The sequence below is a fragment of the Salvelinus namaycush genome, chromosome 29, assembly GCF_016432855.1.
Source record: "Salvelinus namaycush isolate Seneca chromosome 29, SaNama_1.0, whole genome shotgun sequence".
Lineage (NCBI taxonomy): Eukaryota > Metazoa > Chordata > Actinopteri > Salmoniformes > Salmonidae > Salvelinus > Salvelinus namaycush.
The window spans coordinates 30029945-30046355 of record NC_052335.1 but is presented as its reverse complement, the minus strand read 5'-3'; the positions used below and the strand labels follow the sequence as shown (position 1 = coordinate 30046355).

The window sequence follows — 16411 nt, the reverse complement described above, 5'->3', positions numbered from 1 at the left end:
CTGGGAATAATAAAATAATAGGTCAACATTAATGCACTCAGTATATGGATGTATTACGCGCATTGCAACTAAATGCCCAGATTGTGCCTGCTTGACTGTCCTGATGCAACAAAGTATTAATTATGGCTAAACTCCGCCTACTTCTACAATTTATATTCTTAAAATTCAATGTGAAACCTAACCCTAACGACACTGCTAAACGTATGCCTAACACTAGACATAAATGTTTTTTCATACATTTTTACGATATAGCCAATTTTGCCTTTATGGCTGTGGATTCTAGTGGAAACCACTTCCCACCGGAGGCGTTCTCCCACGAGCAAGTGTGCTTGTTTGTAACCACGGCAACGTCGGTCGACCAAAGGCAAAACAAGGTAAGCTAGCTAGCTAACATGTGCACTCGTTATCAGATAAATAGAGAATTTGCAGCATTTAGGTAGCTATGCATTGCAGTGGTTAGCTAAAGTTAGCTATCCTGCTATGTCAAGTAACTTAGCTAGCTAGCTGATAAGTTACTAATTTAGTTAGGCTAACGTTAGCTCTCATGTTTGGAAGGGCTGATAATGCCAGCATTAGTTCAAGGTAGCTGATAGATAGGCCTAACAAGTTACAGAATCCCTGCTCAAAAGTAATACTATATTTGACTATGGTTTATTTGCAAACTCTAACATTGCATTTTGAGAATTCTCTCTGGTTAAACTCTGTTCTTATATTGAACAGGTAATTCCCCCCCAAATTCCCAAGCATAACTGCAACAATGTCCAAGTCTCCTGGGGCTGGCATGTATCCCCCAATAGCAAAACTCAACTTGGCTGCAGACCCCAGGAAGATGCGCAGGATCATTGCAGAAGATCCAGAGTGGTCCCTCACTGTAGTGCCCCTTTTATCCAACCTCTGCCTGCAACACATAGTGAGAAACTTTGAGGGTATGTTTTATTATATATGTTCTATGTTATTTATTCAGTCAATGAATCAAGTCAGTTGTTTATTTGATCACATAATTCAACCTCTATATCTTGGTCACAGAGAAGCCCATTCTGGAAGAACTTCTTCCCAGGCACAAAGACTATGTCCTGGAGAGGCTCTCTCCGTCCCTGCCCCTGCAGGTCACTGCCAACCTGATCAGCGACGACGGCTACTGGAAGCGCTGCTGCAAACAACGCTGGGGCCTGTGTGACGTCTCCTCATATGGCCACAGCTGGAAACGCATGTTCTTTGAGAGGCACCTGGAGAACATCATCGAGCTCTACATTCCTGATGCCACTGACCCCAAGACGGTGCTGGGCATGGTGCCTCTGTGCCGGAACTACGTGAAGAGGCTGGACATCTCACAGCTGATGCCGCCAATCAAGGAACCCCAGAAGTCAGAGGACGACGACAACTCTGACTCGGCCAGCGACATGGGCATGGATGGGCCATCCATGGACCACTTTGACTTTGGCATCCTGCTGGACAAGCTGAGCCATCTGGAGGAGTTTCACGTGGTCTACCGGGTCAAGGGATGCGGCATGAACTTTGAGTGGAACCTCTTTGAGTTCACCTTCCGCGACTGCGAGTCGCTGGCCAAGGCCTTGAAGTCCTGTAAGACCTTGAGGGTGAGTATCGATCGACTCCCTCTCAGTGTTCACTGGCATGGTGCCCTTTGGCTTTGTTGCTCTGCTTTCCTATACAGGATGGAGTCAGGTTGTCTGGGGCATTTCTCTTCTGCTCTGTGTCATACACTTCCTCAGTAAGCATCAGTAACAAAGATTCTGTTTCAAATGAGGTGAAACAAACTGCAGTATCACAGACGTATTATAATTCTCTACTTACATCAAAGGAAGTACAACAATGCCTGAGGCTGAAACCCTAAACACCTTTCCTTGTATGACACAACTGTTATTATGCTACAGCACAGGGATTCATTGCTTCTTGGCTACTTGGCATAACATAATACCACATAAAAAATTATGAGCTGGCGCACACCCAGAGAAAATTATTTAGTGTAGAGGTGCTGACTAATGGAAAATTAACTAAGCTATAAAAACAAAGAGAGTCGCACAATCCATATGTATATCCTCCCAGTCATTTATTGGGTAAAAAAACACCAAGGTTTCGACATCACTGTGCCTTCTTCAGGGTAATGTCATGAATGCTTGAACCAGGTTATGTAGACAAACAGTTAAATTAGTGCAACCAGTGACAATAGTGAGGGGTGTGTCGTAATTGCTAGGTTGATCAGAATGAATTGGGCAAAACTGTTAAAAGATAATAGCCCACATCATCACATTTTGTTCTATCAGAGGAAAGACTGACGTTTGATTCAAGCTTGCTGTTTTATATATTATAATATTTATATATAAAGAATGACGTTTGATTCCAGCTTGCTGTTTTATATATATTTTTTAACACGTAGATCTACCCGCCCCATACTATGCTATCGTCGCAGGTGCTGAGGATCCACCAAAGCAAAGTGGATGACGAGAAGTGTCGTCAGCTTGTGAACAACCTCCTGGACCACCCGTCCCTCAAGGAGCTCAACCTCTCCCACAACCTCATCGGGGACCGGGGAGCCCGGGCCATCGGAAAGCTGCTCAACAGGTGTGATTTTGTCAGGTTGCCTACCTCAACTGCATGTGTTCCCTTTAAGTGATAGTGCCAGAGAAGCCGGTGTTAGGAGGATATAATGGCACTGGTGTTGTTAGGCCCAAGATTAAGTCGAGGTCTGGCAAACAGTGCCAATATATTCTCCAAACACCGGCTTCGAGGGCATTATCACTTTTATACAACGGGTTTCCAACATATTCAAATAATGATTTACATATTTTAATTAAAAACTTTATTTTGATACATGTTTTCATACTATTTCATCCTTCCCTTTTATCACATTTTCTCCTGTAATTATTGCTAATTAAATTAAACTAACCAGGAGTAAGCTAGAGAGCCTCACTGTCTACGACAACAACATTCGGGGGCCGGGGGCCCAGGCTATAGCCTACGCCCTGGCCAAGAACTCCAGCCTGCTGTCCCTCAACCTGCGTCTGAACCGGCTGGGGGACGAGGGGGGCCAGGCCATCGCCCAGGCCCTGCTGAAGAACCGCACCCTGAAATGGCTGCACCTGGGAGGCAACGAAATGACAGAGCCCACAGCCACGGTCCTTTCCCAAGTCCTGGTCCAGAATAATACGCTGAGGAGCATCAACCTGTCCTGTAACAGGCTGGGTATGGTGAGTGCTGGCGCTTACCTCAGACACAAACTACATCGTATGATCTGTCTGCTGTATTGTATAGTACTGTACTGTTTTAAAGGTTGGCATTGTTTTATTTTAGATCATTCAACTTTAGATTCAGTGAAACACATTACTGATTCAACATTTAACAAATGTCACTAACTTAACAGAAAGTCAAGTTGTAATATGGTAGGCTTAACGAAGCATCCACGTTATATCTGCTGCAAACACCTTTAAGGTGGTACTATAGTTCAACAACTACAAATAACGGATCAAACATGCAACAAAGAGAGGGCATATTATACAGACTTGGTTCCAATGGGAAAGTAAACAGGCAAATGTTAGCTCTACAATCCAAGCTGTTTGCATCTTCAATTATTCATATGCATGCCAGAAATACACAATAATGGAAAGCTAAGTAGGAGCTGTTTTCCAATGGGATGTATTGTTCCCTCTCTCTCGTGCAGCTTCCCCTTTCAGATGTCAGTTTCATCCCAGGAAGTGGAACTGGAGTGCACAGGGTGAAAAATCAACCGCATAGCAAAACTGTCACGTGCATCAAAATGTCTGTCTGACCTTGGTATAGTGTACGCTGAAATAGAAAAACGCTTGTCTCAGACATGACAATAAAACACTGTTGACAGTACAATAGGCCATTGGAGAGACCTTGTATGACACTGTAGCCCACAGTACATTCAGCCAGGGGTTTCAAGGACTGAAACCATCCTTCATGTCCTATTACATACTATGTAGCCTTGACCCCAGCTGTTCCAAGTTTCTCCAGAGTGAGATTACGGTGTGATGTCAGGCAGTGTGAGAATCCTAACTCCCACTTAATGCACTGATGTCAGTGGGAGACTAAGTGAAAATCTGACTTAAATAAACTAGATTTTAGTGTTAGTCCACTGTTATTACAATCCTAAAAAAGTGTCCATGTCAGCTTTTCAAGATAGCGCACTTTCAGTGCTGAGCAAAAACTGTGGTGATGATGATGCGTTTGGCATCATACAATGTCTGTGGTGTATTAACCAACTGCCGTGTGCATTGTGTTTTGTTTGTGTTGTCTGTGTTCATTCAGGATGGTGGTAAAGTGTTGGAGGAGGGCATGTGTCACAACAGCAGCATGGTGGAGTGTGATATCCGCCTGACAGAGGTGGGCCAGGAGAGCGACTACTGCATCAGCCAGGTGGTACGCAACAATCAGAACCAAGCACACAGGAAACACAACACAGAAGAGAACCTAGCCTAAACTTCAGAGCATTATTAAATACAAAGAAGAATCATCACTGAATTATCACAGTGAATTATTGTAATGTTTGTTTATGTGTCAATTAATCCCATAAGGGATGGGTTGCCAGCTGGTGATTTGACATGGAAATACATTTTCATTCATTCATATAAACATACAGCCCATTTATGTTCACCAAAGTGCCACTTTGTCATATATTGTAGACAGGATGCCTACTATTTGTTTCATATCTGCAAAGTTATTAAATGTAGCGATGTCTGTAATGTGTTACCACTGAAATCAGAAGATAGCTAAATAGGCTACACCACTGTACCTTTGGCCCATGGAAAATAACCCCAGTTTATTAGGATGTAATAAATGGGCTTGGTCCGAAGGTCAGGGATGAATAGTGACATAGGTGTTATTTTGGGATGACTTCAGGTTGTTGAGATCCACCACTGAGCTATGGGGCACCTTCACTGTATGTAGGCTACTCATTGTTTGTATTCACTGTTTAGTAAATGTACAAAGTGGAGTTATATATTTAAGGAATAAGGCCCGAGGGGGTGTGGTATATGGCCAATATACCACGGCTAAGGGCTGTTCTTGGGTACGACGCAACGCGCAGTGCCTGGATACAGCCCTTAGCCCGTGGTATATTGGTCATATGCCACAAACCCCCAAGGTGACTTATTGCTATTATAAATGGGTTACCAACATAATTAGAGCTGTAAAAATAAATGTTTTGTCATACCCGTGGTATACCACGGCTGTCAGCCAATTAGCATATAAATTAGGTTGGAAAGTTGGATATACTGGTAAATATAGGCTTTATATTCTTTTACCACATGGGTTTCAGTGTGTACATGTTATTAGTCGTATGTAAAAAGACACATTATGTTTCAACAATTTTACAAGCTGTTTTATTGAGTTAGCCTTTTTCCACTTTTGATACACAGATTTGGTTTGCGGTCATTGTAACTGTATTATGCAACATCAAGGCAACATTGTGATAGTGTCAATATACAGTTGAAGTCAGAAGTTTACATACATTTATGTTGCATTCATTAAAACTCGTTTTTTCAACCACTCCACAAATTTCTTGTTAACAAACTATAGTTTTGGCAAGTCGGTTTGGACATCTACTTTGTGCATGACACAAGTAATTTTTCCAACAATTGTTTATAGACAGATTATTTCACTTATAATTCACTGTATCACAATTCCAGTGGGTCAGAAGTTTACATACACTAAGTTAACTGTGCCTTTAAACAGCTTGGAAAATTCCAGAAAAGGATGTCATGGCTTTAGAGGCTTCTGATAGGCTGATTGACATCATTTGAGTCAATTGGAGGTGTACCTGTGGATGTATTTCAAGGCCTTCCTTCAAACTCACTGCCTCTTTGCTTGACATCATGGGAAAATCAAAAGAAATCAGTCAAGACCTCAGAAAAAAATTGTAGACCTCCACAAGTCTGGTTCATCCTTGGGAGAAATGTCCAAATGCCTGAAGGTACCACGTTCATCTGTACAAACAATAGTACGAAAGTATAAACACCATGGGACCACGCAGCCGTCGTACCGCTCAGGAAGGAGACGCGTTCTGTCTCCTAGAGATGAACGTACTTTGGTGTGAAAAGTGCTAATTAATCTCAGAACAACAGCAAAGGACCTTGTGAAGATGCTGGAGGAAACAGGTAAAAAAGTATCTATATCCACAGTAAAACGAGTCCTATATCGACATACCTGAAAGGCTCCTCAGCAAGGAAGAAGCCACTGCTCCAAAACCACCATAAAAAAGCCAGACTTCGGTTTGCAACTGCACATGAGGACAAAGATTGTACTTTTTGGAGAAATGTCCTCTGGTCTGATGAAACAAAAATAGAACTGTTTGGCCATAATGACCGTTGTTCTGTTTGGAGGAAAAAGGGGGAGGTTTGCAAGCCGAAGAACACCATCCCAACCGTGAAGCACAGGGGTGGCAGCATCATGTTGTGGGGGTGCTTTGCTGCAGGAGGGACTGGTGCACTTTACAAAATAGATGGCATCATGAGGTAGGAAAATTATGTGGATATATTGAAGCAACATCTCAAGACATCAGTCAGGAAGTTAAAGCTTGGTCGCAAATGGGTCTTCCAAATGTACAATGACCCCAAGCATAGTTCCAAAGTTGTGGCAAAATGGCTCAAGGACAACAAAGTCAAGGTATTGGTGTGGCCATCACAAAGCCCTGACCTCAATCCTATAGAAAAAATTTTGGGCAGAACTTAAAAAGCGTGTGTGAGCAAGGAGGCCTACAAACCTGACTAGTTACACCAGCTCTGTCAGGAGGAATGGGCCAAAATTCACCCAACTTATTGTGGGAAGCTTGTGGAAGGCTACCCAAAACGTTTGACCCAAGTTAAAATTTTTGGGCAGAACTTAAAAAGCGTGTGTGAGCAAGGAGGCCTACAAACCTGACTAGTTACACCAGCTCTGTCAGGAGGAATGGGCCAAAATTCACCCAACTTATTGTGGGAAGCTTGTGGAAGGCTACCCAAAACGTTTGACCCAAGTTAAACAATTTAAAGGAAATGCTACCAACTACTAATTGAGTGTATGTAAACTTCTGACCCACTGGGAATGTGATGAAATAAATAAAAGCTGAAATAAATAATTCTCTATACTATTATACTGACATTTCACATTATTAAAATAAAGTGGTGATCCTAACTGACCTAAGACAGGGAATTTTTACTAGGATTAAATCAGGAATTGTGAAAAACTGAGTTTAAATGTATTTGGCTAAGGTGTATGTAAACTTCCGACTTCAACTGTACATGCAAACTTGCAGTTTTCCCCTATATTTATTATTTAGTAGTCACACACTCAACCTGTGATCCACCTTACCTAGGCAGTACAAAACATGTTTCCTGACTGTAGATCTTGCTGCAAGGACCAGCAATCTATGACATTGAGAGAGTAAGAATAATGCAGGCAGGGCAATGTTCTCAGTATGATCAGAATAAACTTAACAATAGGTGTGTCTCAAATGGCACCCTATTCCCTAGAGAGTGTACTACTTTTGACCAAGGCCCAGAACACATAGATCTGCAAACCCAGAGGGATATGTTTGAAAGTAGAGCACTACATAGGAAATAGGGTGCCATTTGGGACGCAACCCATGTAACTAGCCTGAATGACAGTCTAAGATAGTGGAATATTGATCAAATAAGTCAGCGGTTGGCTTCCTTATGTAAAAAGTTGTCTGCACTCAAATCTGCGGCTTTGACCTCCATACAAAAATGTGTAATCTCTTCCAGCCTTTCCCCTATCAAGAAAGAGTGTTACAACGTATCAATAACGTCGAAGGAAAGAATCAACAGTGCTCTGCCATTGCAAAGTAAGTGTATAGCTCATACAGCATCAGATTGGCCGCAGGGTCTGCAATTGAAATTGTACTGTATTTACAAGATTCATTTTCCTTGTAAAACACCATTTTATATAGAAATGTGTCGATTGTTGATCTGCAAACCCGAAACACTTCCCTGTTGTCGAGTACATTTGAGGATTAGCAGTGTTTGTGAATAAAACACCACATTTTATGCATTTATTGGTGACACAATCGACTAAGCACAAGAAACACGACAACAGTCCTAACCTACAATCTCTGTATTACTTACAGTACAAAATCGTTCTCCTGCAATCCTGTTTTAAGCCACAAAATTATACACAACATTATAAAAAGAGGAGCCCCAAAAGCATTCTGGGTGTGAGAGTACATACAGTATTATAAGGTATTACTCCACTTTGTACACACAATAAAGGGTTCCATGTAGGGTTGCAAAATTCCTCTAACTTTCTCAAAATTCCCAGGTTTTTCAGAAATCCTGGTTGGAAGATTCAGGATTTCCTGGTTATGCCCTCCTGTTTCTGGGAATCTACCAACCGGGATTTTGGGGAAAGTTACCGGAATTTTGCAAGCCTGGTTCTATGTTACATTATTATAAAGGGTTTGAAGTCAACAGTCTGTGGTAGGAAAAGATTTTCAGTTTTCTGAATTGTCACTAAAAAACTCAGTTTGATAACCTTGGTTTTCTGTACTTGTATACTATTTATTGTTTTATGGTTAGTAAACATAGCACTGTTAAACACTTTTATTTGTACACAATTACATATCACAGTGAAGCCATCTGATATAACTGTTTTATCTACATTAACTGAACTTTTTTTTTATTAGTGAGAGGCTGGTCAGTGAGCAATGGACTATTGAGTCTGTAATGTAAATGTTGGTAATATAATGCCGTTATCACTATCTTTTTTTGACCATTGTTGAAATCTAAAACTTTTCACTATCTGTTGTTTCCAAACGTCAACCCATCTCAGACATAATAGGAGTGATCTAAATAAAGAGAGCTCATCAAAACTCTGAAAGTCTTCTAATGAAAAAGAGGGCCTTCTGTGACTGAGTGAACTGTGCTTCCCATGATGTGTGTGACCTCCAGCTAGGCTAGAATAACCTTCCTTCCATCATCTGCTATAGGAGCATCAGTATGGTTACAGAGCTGCGTCACATGCTGTGATTAAAACACCATAAAGGACACCATTCATTTCAGCTGATACACACGGTCAAAGCCTCTGACACTTTAAGGAACTGCAGAGCAGACCTACACCTAGGAGTGTTGATCTAGGATCAGGTCTCCCCTTTTTCATTATGATCTAAAGGCAAAAATGATTCTATATCAGCACTCCTACTCTGAGACTGTGAATATGGGCACTTAAGTGCATCCTCATAGCCTCCTATCTGGAAAACAAATCAAACGGCACTGTCAAGTCAGCTGACAGGGATAATAAGAAAAGGTTAAGGGGTAGAATTTATGACAAATGTAAGGTGGATATCCTGACTACACTCCTGAGTTGGTTATGGGGGTTGCATAGATGCGCTTTAGATGAGGTGAGCCACAACTAACCAGACATGACTCTGTGTCTTATGGTTATGACTGGTGTGTATTTTTTGTTGGCTGCTTTATTGTATAGATGAAGTGTTTTTGGTTTGTTGTCGAGAAAATGGGATTGAGGTGGAACAGCTTCCTTTAATTGCTTCGCATCTAGTTCCCTAAAATGGCCAGTGGCAAGTGACGTTATAAAGGTAGTAGGGTGCAAGGAAGAAACGCATCAAGAGAAAGAAATGCTATTACACTTTCTGCAAGAGATCTACCAGTATATTGTTAATGCAATTTTTGTTCATGGGATGATCACCGGATTTCACAAAATAGGTGTATGTTTTTTCAAAATGAGCAGAATGAGTTTATCTTTGACAGCATTAGATTATTAAGTGGTCAATCAAATGTTTACAGTCAATTCAATCACATATCCACATCAGTCAATAATGCTAGTCATTTCTGCTGTGAGAATCTGAGGTCAGCAGGATACATAAAATGGAGAAAGGCCTATCTATCCTTTGTGTATATAGATCTAATAACAATGTGTGAATTGTAAGTGTGAGTCCTGGGCATAGATTACTGAGCTCTGCCGTCACCCTGAATTCATCAGAGTTGTTTTCTATTAAATAGCAGAGGCCTCTGGGCCAGAAGTGACTGGCTAGCTGTCAGCTTAGCTCTTATCCCGGGCCATATTGACTCCAGCTCCTAGGGTTAGCTTTAGTTTGATCACAGCAACAAAGCCCTTTGACCGCTACCTTCAAAACCATTTAAAGAGTTATTTACAAAATGTGTGTGTATATTTCAGTGGACTGGGGGAAGTGGGTTGGATTTTTCACTTCATGAGCTGGGCAACCTTTCTGTGTACTTTATAAGTGATTGGTCCTAGGTGTGAATTCTACACATTTATTGAACTTATTTTAAAATATTATTTACCTTGCCTTGCTTTGAAACTTTGCTAGTGGAAATAAGCCATTAGTACATAGAACATTTGATCAGTTGTGATCATGTTTATTCTCAGATCTTCAAAAATCCTCCTGGTTTATTATTAAAGCTGACATTATCAGTGTTTGAACACAGCCCTCAGTCTATTTTGGGTCTCTGCGATGGCTGTCTGGCTGTTTCTGATAGGCATCATCAGAATCAGCACGTGGTCCTGCTTTTAAACCTACTTTTTCTGACAATAGACAAAGCACATCTTGAAGTTTTCAAGGCCTGATCATTGGTGCCAGCCTCAATTAAATGTCCTGTCTCATCAGTATATTGCTACCTAGAAGAGATGCAGTGAAAGTTGAGTTGCTCTGTTGCTGCCTTTGTATTTCTGGTTGGTTGGTTGGTTGGTTGGATGAATGGGTAGGTGAGCTACAGTATGTTGTTTAGGTGTAGTTTTGGATGAATGGATAGGTGTGCTATGTGGTTTAGGTGTAGTTTTGGATGAATGGGTAGGTGTGCTATGTGGTTTAGGTGTGATTTTAAGCCAAACTTTAAAGCACCCACAGTCAGGCACTTAAATCACGAAAACAAAGAAGAGGTAGTTTGAAGGAAATTATTGTTCATATAGTAATTAATAATAATTTTGTGTTCAAATATTAATTGGAAATAGGAGATATGCAATGCTGAGGTTATTATTGACAGCTGAGCTGACATGATATAATCACATTGATGTTGTATGTATTAGTCAATCAGAAATGCATTAACATGTAGTGAAGAGTGACACAGTAATATTGACAGTAAGGAAAATAATGCGATGAAAGACTTCTCTCATGGATTCAGTTTGAAGTATTTGTACCATTTAGTCCTCCTGATCTAAATTATTCATGTATCTGACTATGTTACTATATTTAGAGGGTCAGGAAGTGGGAATGTTATTGCATCCTGTGATATTTGATTCCCGTTGCTAATTAACTGGATGTTGTAACTGCTGTATCTCACATCATCATCATTATCATGTAATAACATTAATTCCGTAAAAAGATCTCTTGTTGGCCTCAAAACAAACAACTACACCATCATATAGCCCCAAATTGTAATGTTTTAATAAAAAATGTAGATCTGCGTCTAAGGCTTTTCATTGAGAACCATGAGCTAGATGGAAACTAATTATAGACTGTATGAATTTACTTTGATATCTGCAACATAATTTAAAATATCCAGTAATGCATTTACTAGAAAAATATGTCAGATGTTTTAAACTTTTCTTGCTCTCAATTATTTAATGTGGCGTCATGGTTTTCCTTCCCATCTCCAAATTGCTCTCTAAGGCTTGAATAAATCATGTTTATGTTCCTTAAACTCATGCCCCACTTATGAGTCATCTCCAATGAAGGTCTCTAGTCGAGCTGTGTTGGAGGCCTCTACCGTTGAGCTGTCTTGAGCTGTGTTGGGGATTTTCAGTCACAAGACATCCCTTCTAAGACTCTTACAAAATAACACATTTTATCCAACTTCGAAAACAGATGTTCCAATTGAAGTTCTTTGCTACCTGGTTATGACAACAGCAAAATGCACTACGATTTAAGGTGGAGTTTATTCTCGGGCCAAATGTCTGTTAGTGTACCTTGCTTTTTCATGTTCTCTATTTATAGATAGTGTGGAAGCTAACATGACACTTTGGTTAAGGAAACTCAAACTGATATGAACAGAGCATTGTGATTGGTCCAGAATGGTGGTGGTGGTGTGCATTCCGCGCAACATATGTCCTTCCAAATATCATTCTCAGATCATTATGTCCATTTGTCGCAGACTGTCTGATTTTGCCTATGAATGTGTTTTTTTCATACATGCTTTGAGATAGTTACATAGTCTATTACTTACTATGATGAACATATCACTGGAGGGCATCTCATGTGAGATGAGCTGGGCTGCAAAGGAAGTTATGGAAAAGTTGGAGTGAGCATTCAAAATGTGCATTTAACTCAGTACTGTCTTTGATAAACAGTGCTGGAAGAGGTCTGGAAGGGTTCCGGAATGCCACTGGTGTGTCATGTGTTCTGTGGTCTATTGAAGAAAAACAAAGATCCAAAAGGAAGGTTCATTATCCAGTCAGTGTCCTCCCAGAGAAAGGACAGTAGCATTACATTCCTTGTTCAGGTCTGGACTGGGAGGCCCAGCGCTGGGTCATATAGAGGTCTCGACGCAGGATCCGTTCCTGTGCAGCGAGTGGTTCAGGCAGCCCTCATTGCGGTGCACGATGAGCACAGGGAAGTAGAGCGCGTCCTGGTAGTCCGGCGGATTCTCCTCGCTAGTCAGCTGGCCCGACGGCGTCAGGCAACGCGTGCTCTCTGTGGGGCACGATGTCTCATTGAGGCTGCCGCTGCTCCGCCACAGGCAGCTGCGCCGCGATCCGTACAGCCGCGACAGCGAGAAGCGGCTGCCGCTGAAGGGGATGCGCGGGCTAGTCCCAGTGCAGATGCTCAGGGCGCTGCGTGAGAAGATGGACGAGCTGCTGATGGTGCGGTGGCAGCGCTCGCAGTTCTGCCGGTAGCTGCCGTAGCCGCCGCACACTGAGTAGGTGTTGGCATTGCCACCGCCACCTGACGAGAGCTGAGCCAGGTCCATGAGTACAGCCTCTGAATAGCTGGGCACCAGCTGCTGGTTGGAGCGGATGTGCCACTCCAACTCGGTGCTGTCGATGGTGTTGACCCGAGGGATGTGGTGGCAGTATGGTCGCTCCTCAGATGGCGTGACAGGGACATAGTCGAAGCCGAACAGCTTCTCCACGTGGTAGTGGACGTAGGCCGTGCGGTACTCGGTTAGCACGCGCAGCGGCCAGGAGAAGGTGAAGGCAGCGGCCGTCCAGAACACGTAGTTGGACACGTACCAGGGCAGGTGGTCCGGATCCGAGAAGGCAATCATGTACTCCTTAAAGTCTACATTCTTCAGGTGCATTCCCTCGCGGGCCTCCATGTAGTCGTCCAGGCCCTCATTCTCAGTGAAGAAGCGGGCCCGCTGAGTCAGGTAGGCGTTCTCCGACTCCACGTTGGCGAAGCTAAAGCACTTGGTGAACCTCAGCTTGGTGACAGGGAAGCAGTCTAGGCCCTGCAGCTGCTTGGATATGTCCTTCACACCGCAGTTGCTGTAGTCGAACTCCGCCTCGGCCACATGCGTGTTGACGCGCTCGTGGTACACCTGCGTGGTGGTGTATGCGTCTCCGTTACGGTATCGTGTTACCTGTCGCGTCCGCCGCACATAGTGGTAGCTGATGGCCTTCCACCAGATGCAGGGCGTGGCCTGCTGCATGCGCCCAACACGCTCTCCCACACTCTCCACGTTCACCTTGTGCTGTAGCTGGTTGTGGGTGTGGCAGTGCCAGCACTCCACCAGGTAGACCACGTAGAGCATGACCATGAAGGCCACAGGGATGTAGATGTAACCGTTGGAGCAGGGGCTTTCGTGGTACATCATGGACTTGACCTTGTAGGCACTGTCGAAGGACAGGCGCGTCACCTTGGTCACGTGGCACCAGGTCATGGCCCCCACGCAGCCGTACATGAGCAGGGACAGGATCAGGCATTTCCAGTGGCTCTCCCTGCACAGGGATTTACTGAGTGACTGCTTCAGGGGCCGCTGCTGCACAGAGGGAAACAGAGAGAGAAAATACCAATCTGAGTCTGTGAACACATACCTGCAAGCATTGTGGACAAAATACATTTCAGATACCTGATGAGAATGAATCAATGGATTTTTTAATAGCTATCTTTGAAATAACTCTATAGAAACACCAAAAGCATCTGCTCTTTGCAACACATTAAATATTTAGAGAAATAGTCAGCATTCTAAGTGCATTAACATATCTTATTCCTGAGCAGGGAGCCGCTTGATCATGTCTTTGCTTGTTAAGATCAAACGGCTCACACACTCCATCTGAACTCTCAACCTTTTCATGAGAATCTGCTTGTTTCCATTCCAGGCAATTGAGAAAACATTTAATGCGTTTGTCGCCATGCTGGCACTGCCACACCCACAACCAGCTACAGCACAAGGTGAACGTGGAGAGTGTGGGAGAGCGTGTTGGGCGCATGCAGCAGGCCACGCCCTGCATCTGGTGGAAGGCCATCAGCTACCAGTTTGTGCAGCGGACGTGACAGGTAACACGCTACCGTAACGGAGATGCATACACCACCACGCAGGTGTACCACGAGCGCGTCAACACGCATGTGGCCGAGGCGGAGTTCGACTACAGCAACTGCGGTGTGAAGGACATATCCAAGCAGCTGCAGGGCCTAGACTGCTTCCCTGTCACCAAGCTGAGGTTCACCAAGTGCTTTAGCTTCGCCAACGTGGAGTCGGAGAACGCCTACCTGACTCAGCGGGCCCGCTTCTTCACTGAGAATGAGGGCCTGGACGACTACATGGAGGCCCGCGAGGGAATGCACCTGAAGAATGTAGACTTTAAGGAGTACATGATTGCCTTCTCGGATCCGGACCACCTGCCCTGGTACGTGTTCTAGACGGCCGGCGCCTTCACCTTCTCCTGGCCGCTGCGCGTGCTAACCGAGTACCGCACGGCCTACGTCCACTACCACGTGGAGAAGCTACCAGCAACTTCAAGTGAGTGTGAAGCACTCCCAGTTTATGGCCCTATGTATGTGGATATAGGAGTCTTCTGATCAAATATACAGTAGCATAATAAAAGTGAAATTAGCTATATTAGCTACAAAATAATGTTTTACTCATATAAATAGTATTTATTTAAACAGATATCTAACACTTTGGATTCCAAAATTGTGAACCGTTAAGAGAGCAAACCATCCAGAAGAAATCATGCAGCCATTTCATCCAGGCACAATGAAGCTGCTGGTATCTTTTCTACCCCAGGGCACCGCAAGCCCCAGTGCCTGCATCAGGAGCTGGTCACGCCTTATGGGAGTGCGGCCTGCCTACACACTTGGCAAGGGATCCAAAAGCCTCAGGATGGTTGGATTATAGCGCAGTTCATTCCTACATTTGCATGTCAGTCATCACACAGGGGGCAGAGATTGATTGGCTTAATGGTACATAGTACAGGAGGCTCGCTGCCTGGACATCATGGGGTGATACTTTTGGCAGTGGATTAATTTGTTGGAACTAAACAGTAGCCTACAGAGGGTAGGCAGGACATTGCAACCAGCTATGAAGAGGAGGCATCATGCTTCAATGGTTATCTTTCGTTGCATAGGTTATTTATGCAATAAGGCACGAGGGGGTGTGGTTCTCATGCACGAAGCAACAGAGTGCCTGAATACAGACCTTAACCGTGGTATATATTATAACACAAACCCTAAGGTGCCTTATTGCTATTATAAACTGGTTACCAATGTAATTAGAACAGTAAAAATAAATATTTTGTCATACTTATGGTATACGATGTTATGCTGGTGAATGAGGACCCAAAAGCGACGTAATAGTAACAGAGTCTTTATTCCAGTAATAAACAAATAATGATTCTCCTGGATATTATCAATGGTCAATCCAAAACAGGAACTGAAATCCTCTCGTCAATAGAGAGGAACGACTGGAGACGCGACCACAGACTGCAGGTCGCTTCAGGAAGGCACTGGCCGTAGCTGACATAGACACCTGCTCACACGCAGCATCTGAAGAAGGCAAAGAACACGACAGGGCGGAACAAGGACACAGGAACAGCAAACATCAAACAAGAATCCGACAAGGACAGAAGCGGAAAACAGAGGGAGAAATAGGGACTCTAATCAGAGGGCAAAATAGGGGACAGGTGTGAAAGAGTAAATGAGGTCGTTAGGAGAATGAGAAACAGCTGGGAGCAGGAACGGAACGATAGAGAGAGAGAAAGAGGGAAAGAACCTAATAAGACCAGCAGAGGGAAGCACAGGGACAAGACATGATGAAAGACAAAACATGACAGTACCCCCCCACTCACCGAGCGCCTCCTGGCGCACTCGAGGAGGAACCCTGGCGGCAACGAAGGAAATCATCAATCAACGAACGGTCCAGCACGTCCCGAGATGGAACCCAACTCCTCTCCTCAGGACCGTAACCCTCCCAATCCACTAAGTACTGGTGACCACGTCCCCGAGAACGCATGTCCATGATCTTTC

At 43.5% G+C, this 16411-nt stretch overlaps 2 protein-coding genes across 2 annotated transcripts; one reads left to right on the top strand and one right to left on the bottom strand.

Annotated features, from left to right (window-relative positions):
- The first annotated feature begins 757 nt into the window (after window positions 1–757).
- On the top strand, window positions 758–4991 carry tcte1 (t-complex-associated-testis-expressed 1). Its single transcript, XM_038968439.1, has 5 exons — window positions 758–926; window positions 1027–1595; window positions 2429–2580; window positions 2909–3206; window positions 4288–4991. The coding sequence occupies exons 1-5, from the start codon at window positions 758–760 to the stop codon at window positions 4456–4458; spliced, it is 1359 nt and encodes a 452-aa protein (XP_038824367.1). The 3' UTR covers window positions 4459–4991.
- A 7482-nt stretch (window positions 4992–12473) lies between these two features.
- tmem151ba (transmembrane protein 151Ba) lies at window positions 12474–14219 on the bottom strand. The gene is made up of 2 exons (XM_038968438.1): window positions 14211–14219; window positions 12474–13925 (listed from the first exon to the last, which is right to left on the bottom strand). The coding sequence occupies exons 1-2, from the start codon at window positions 14217–14219 to the stop codon at window positions 12474–12476; spliced, it is 1461 nt and encodes a 486-aa protein (XP_038824366.1).
- Between the last annotated feature and the right edge of the window lie 2192 nt (window positions 14220–16411).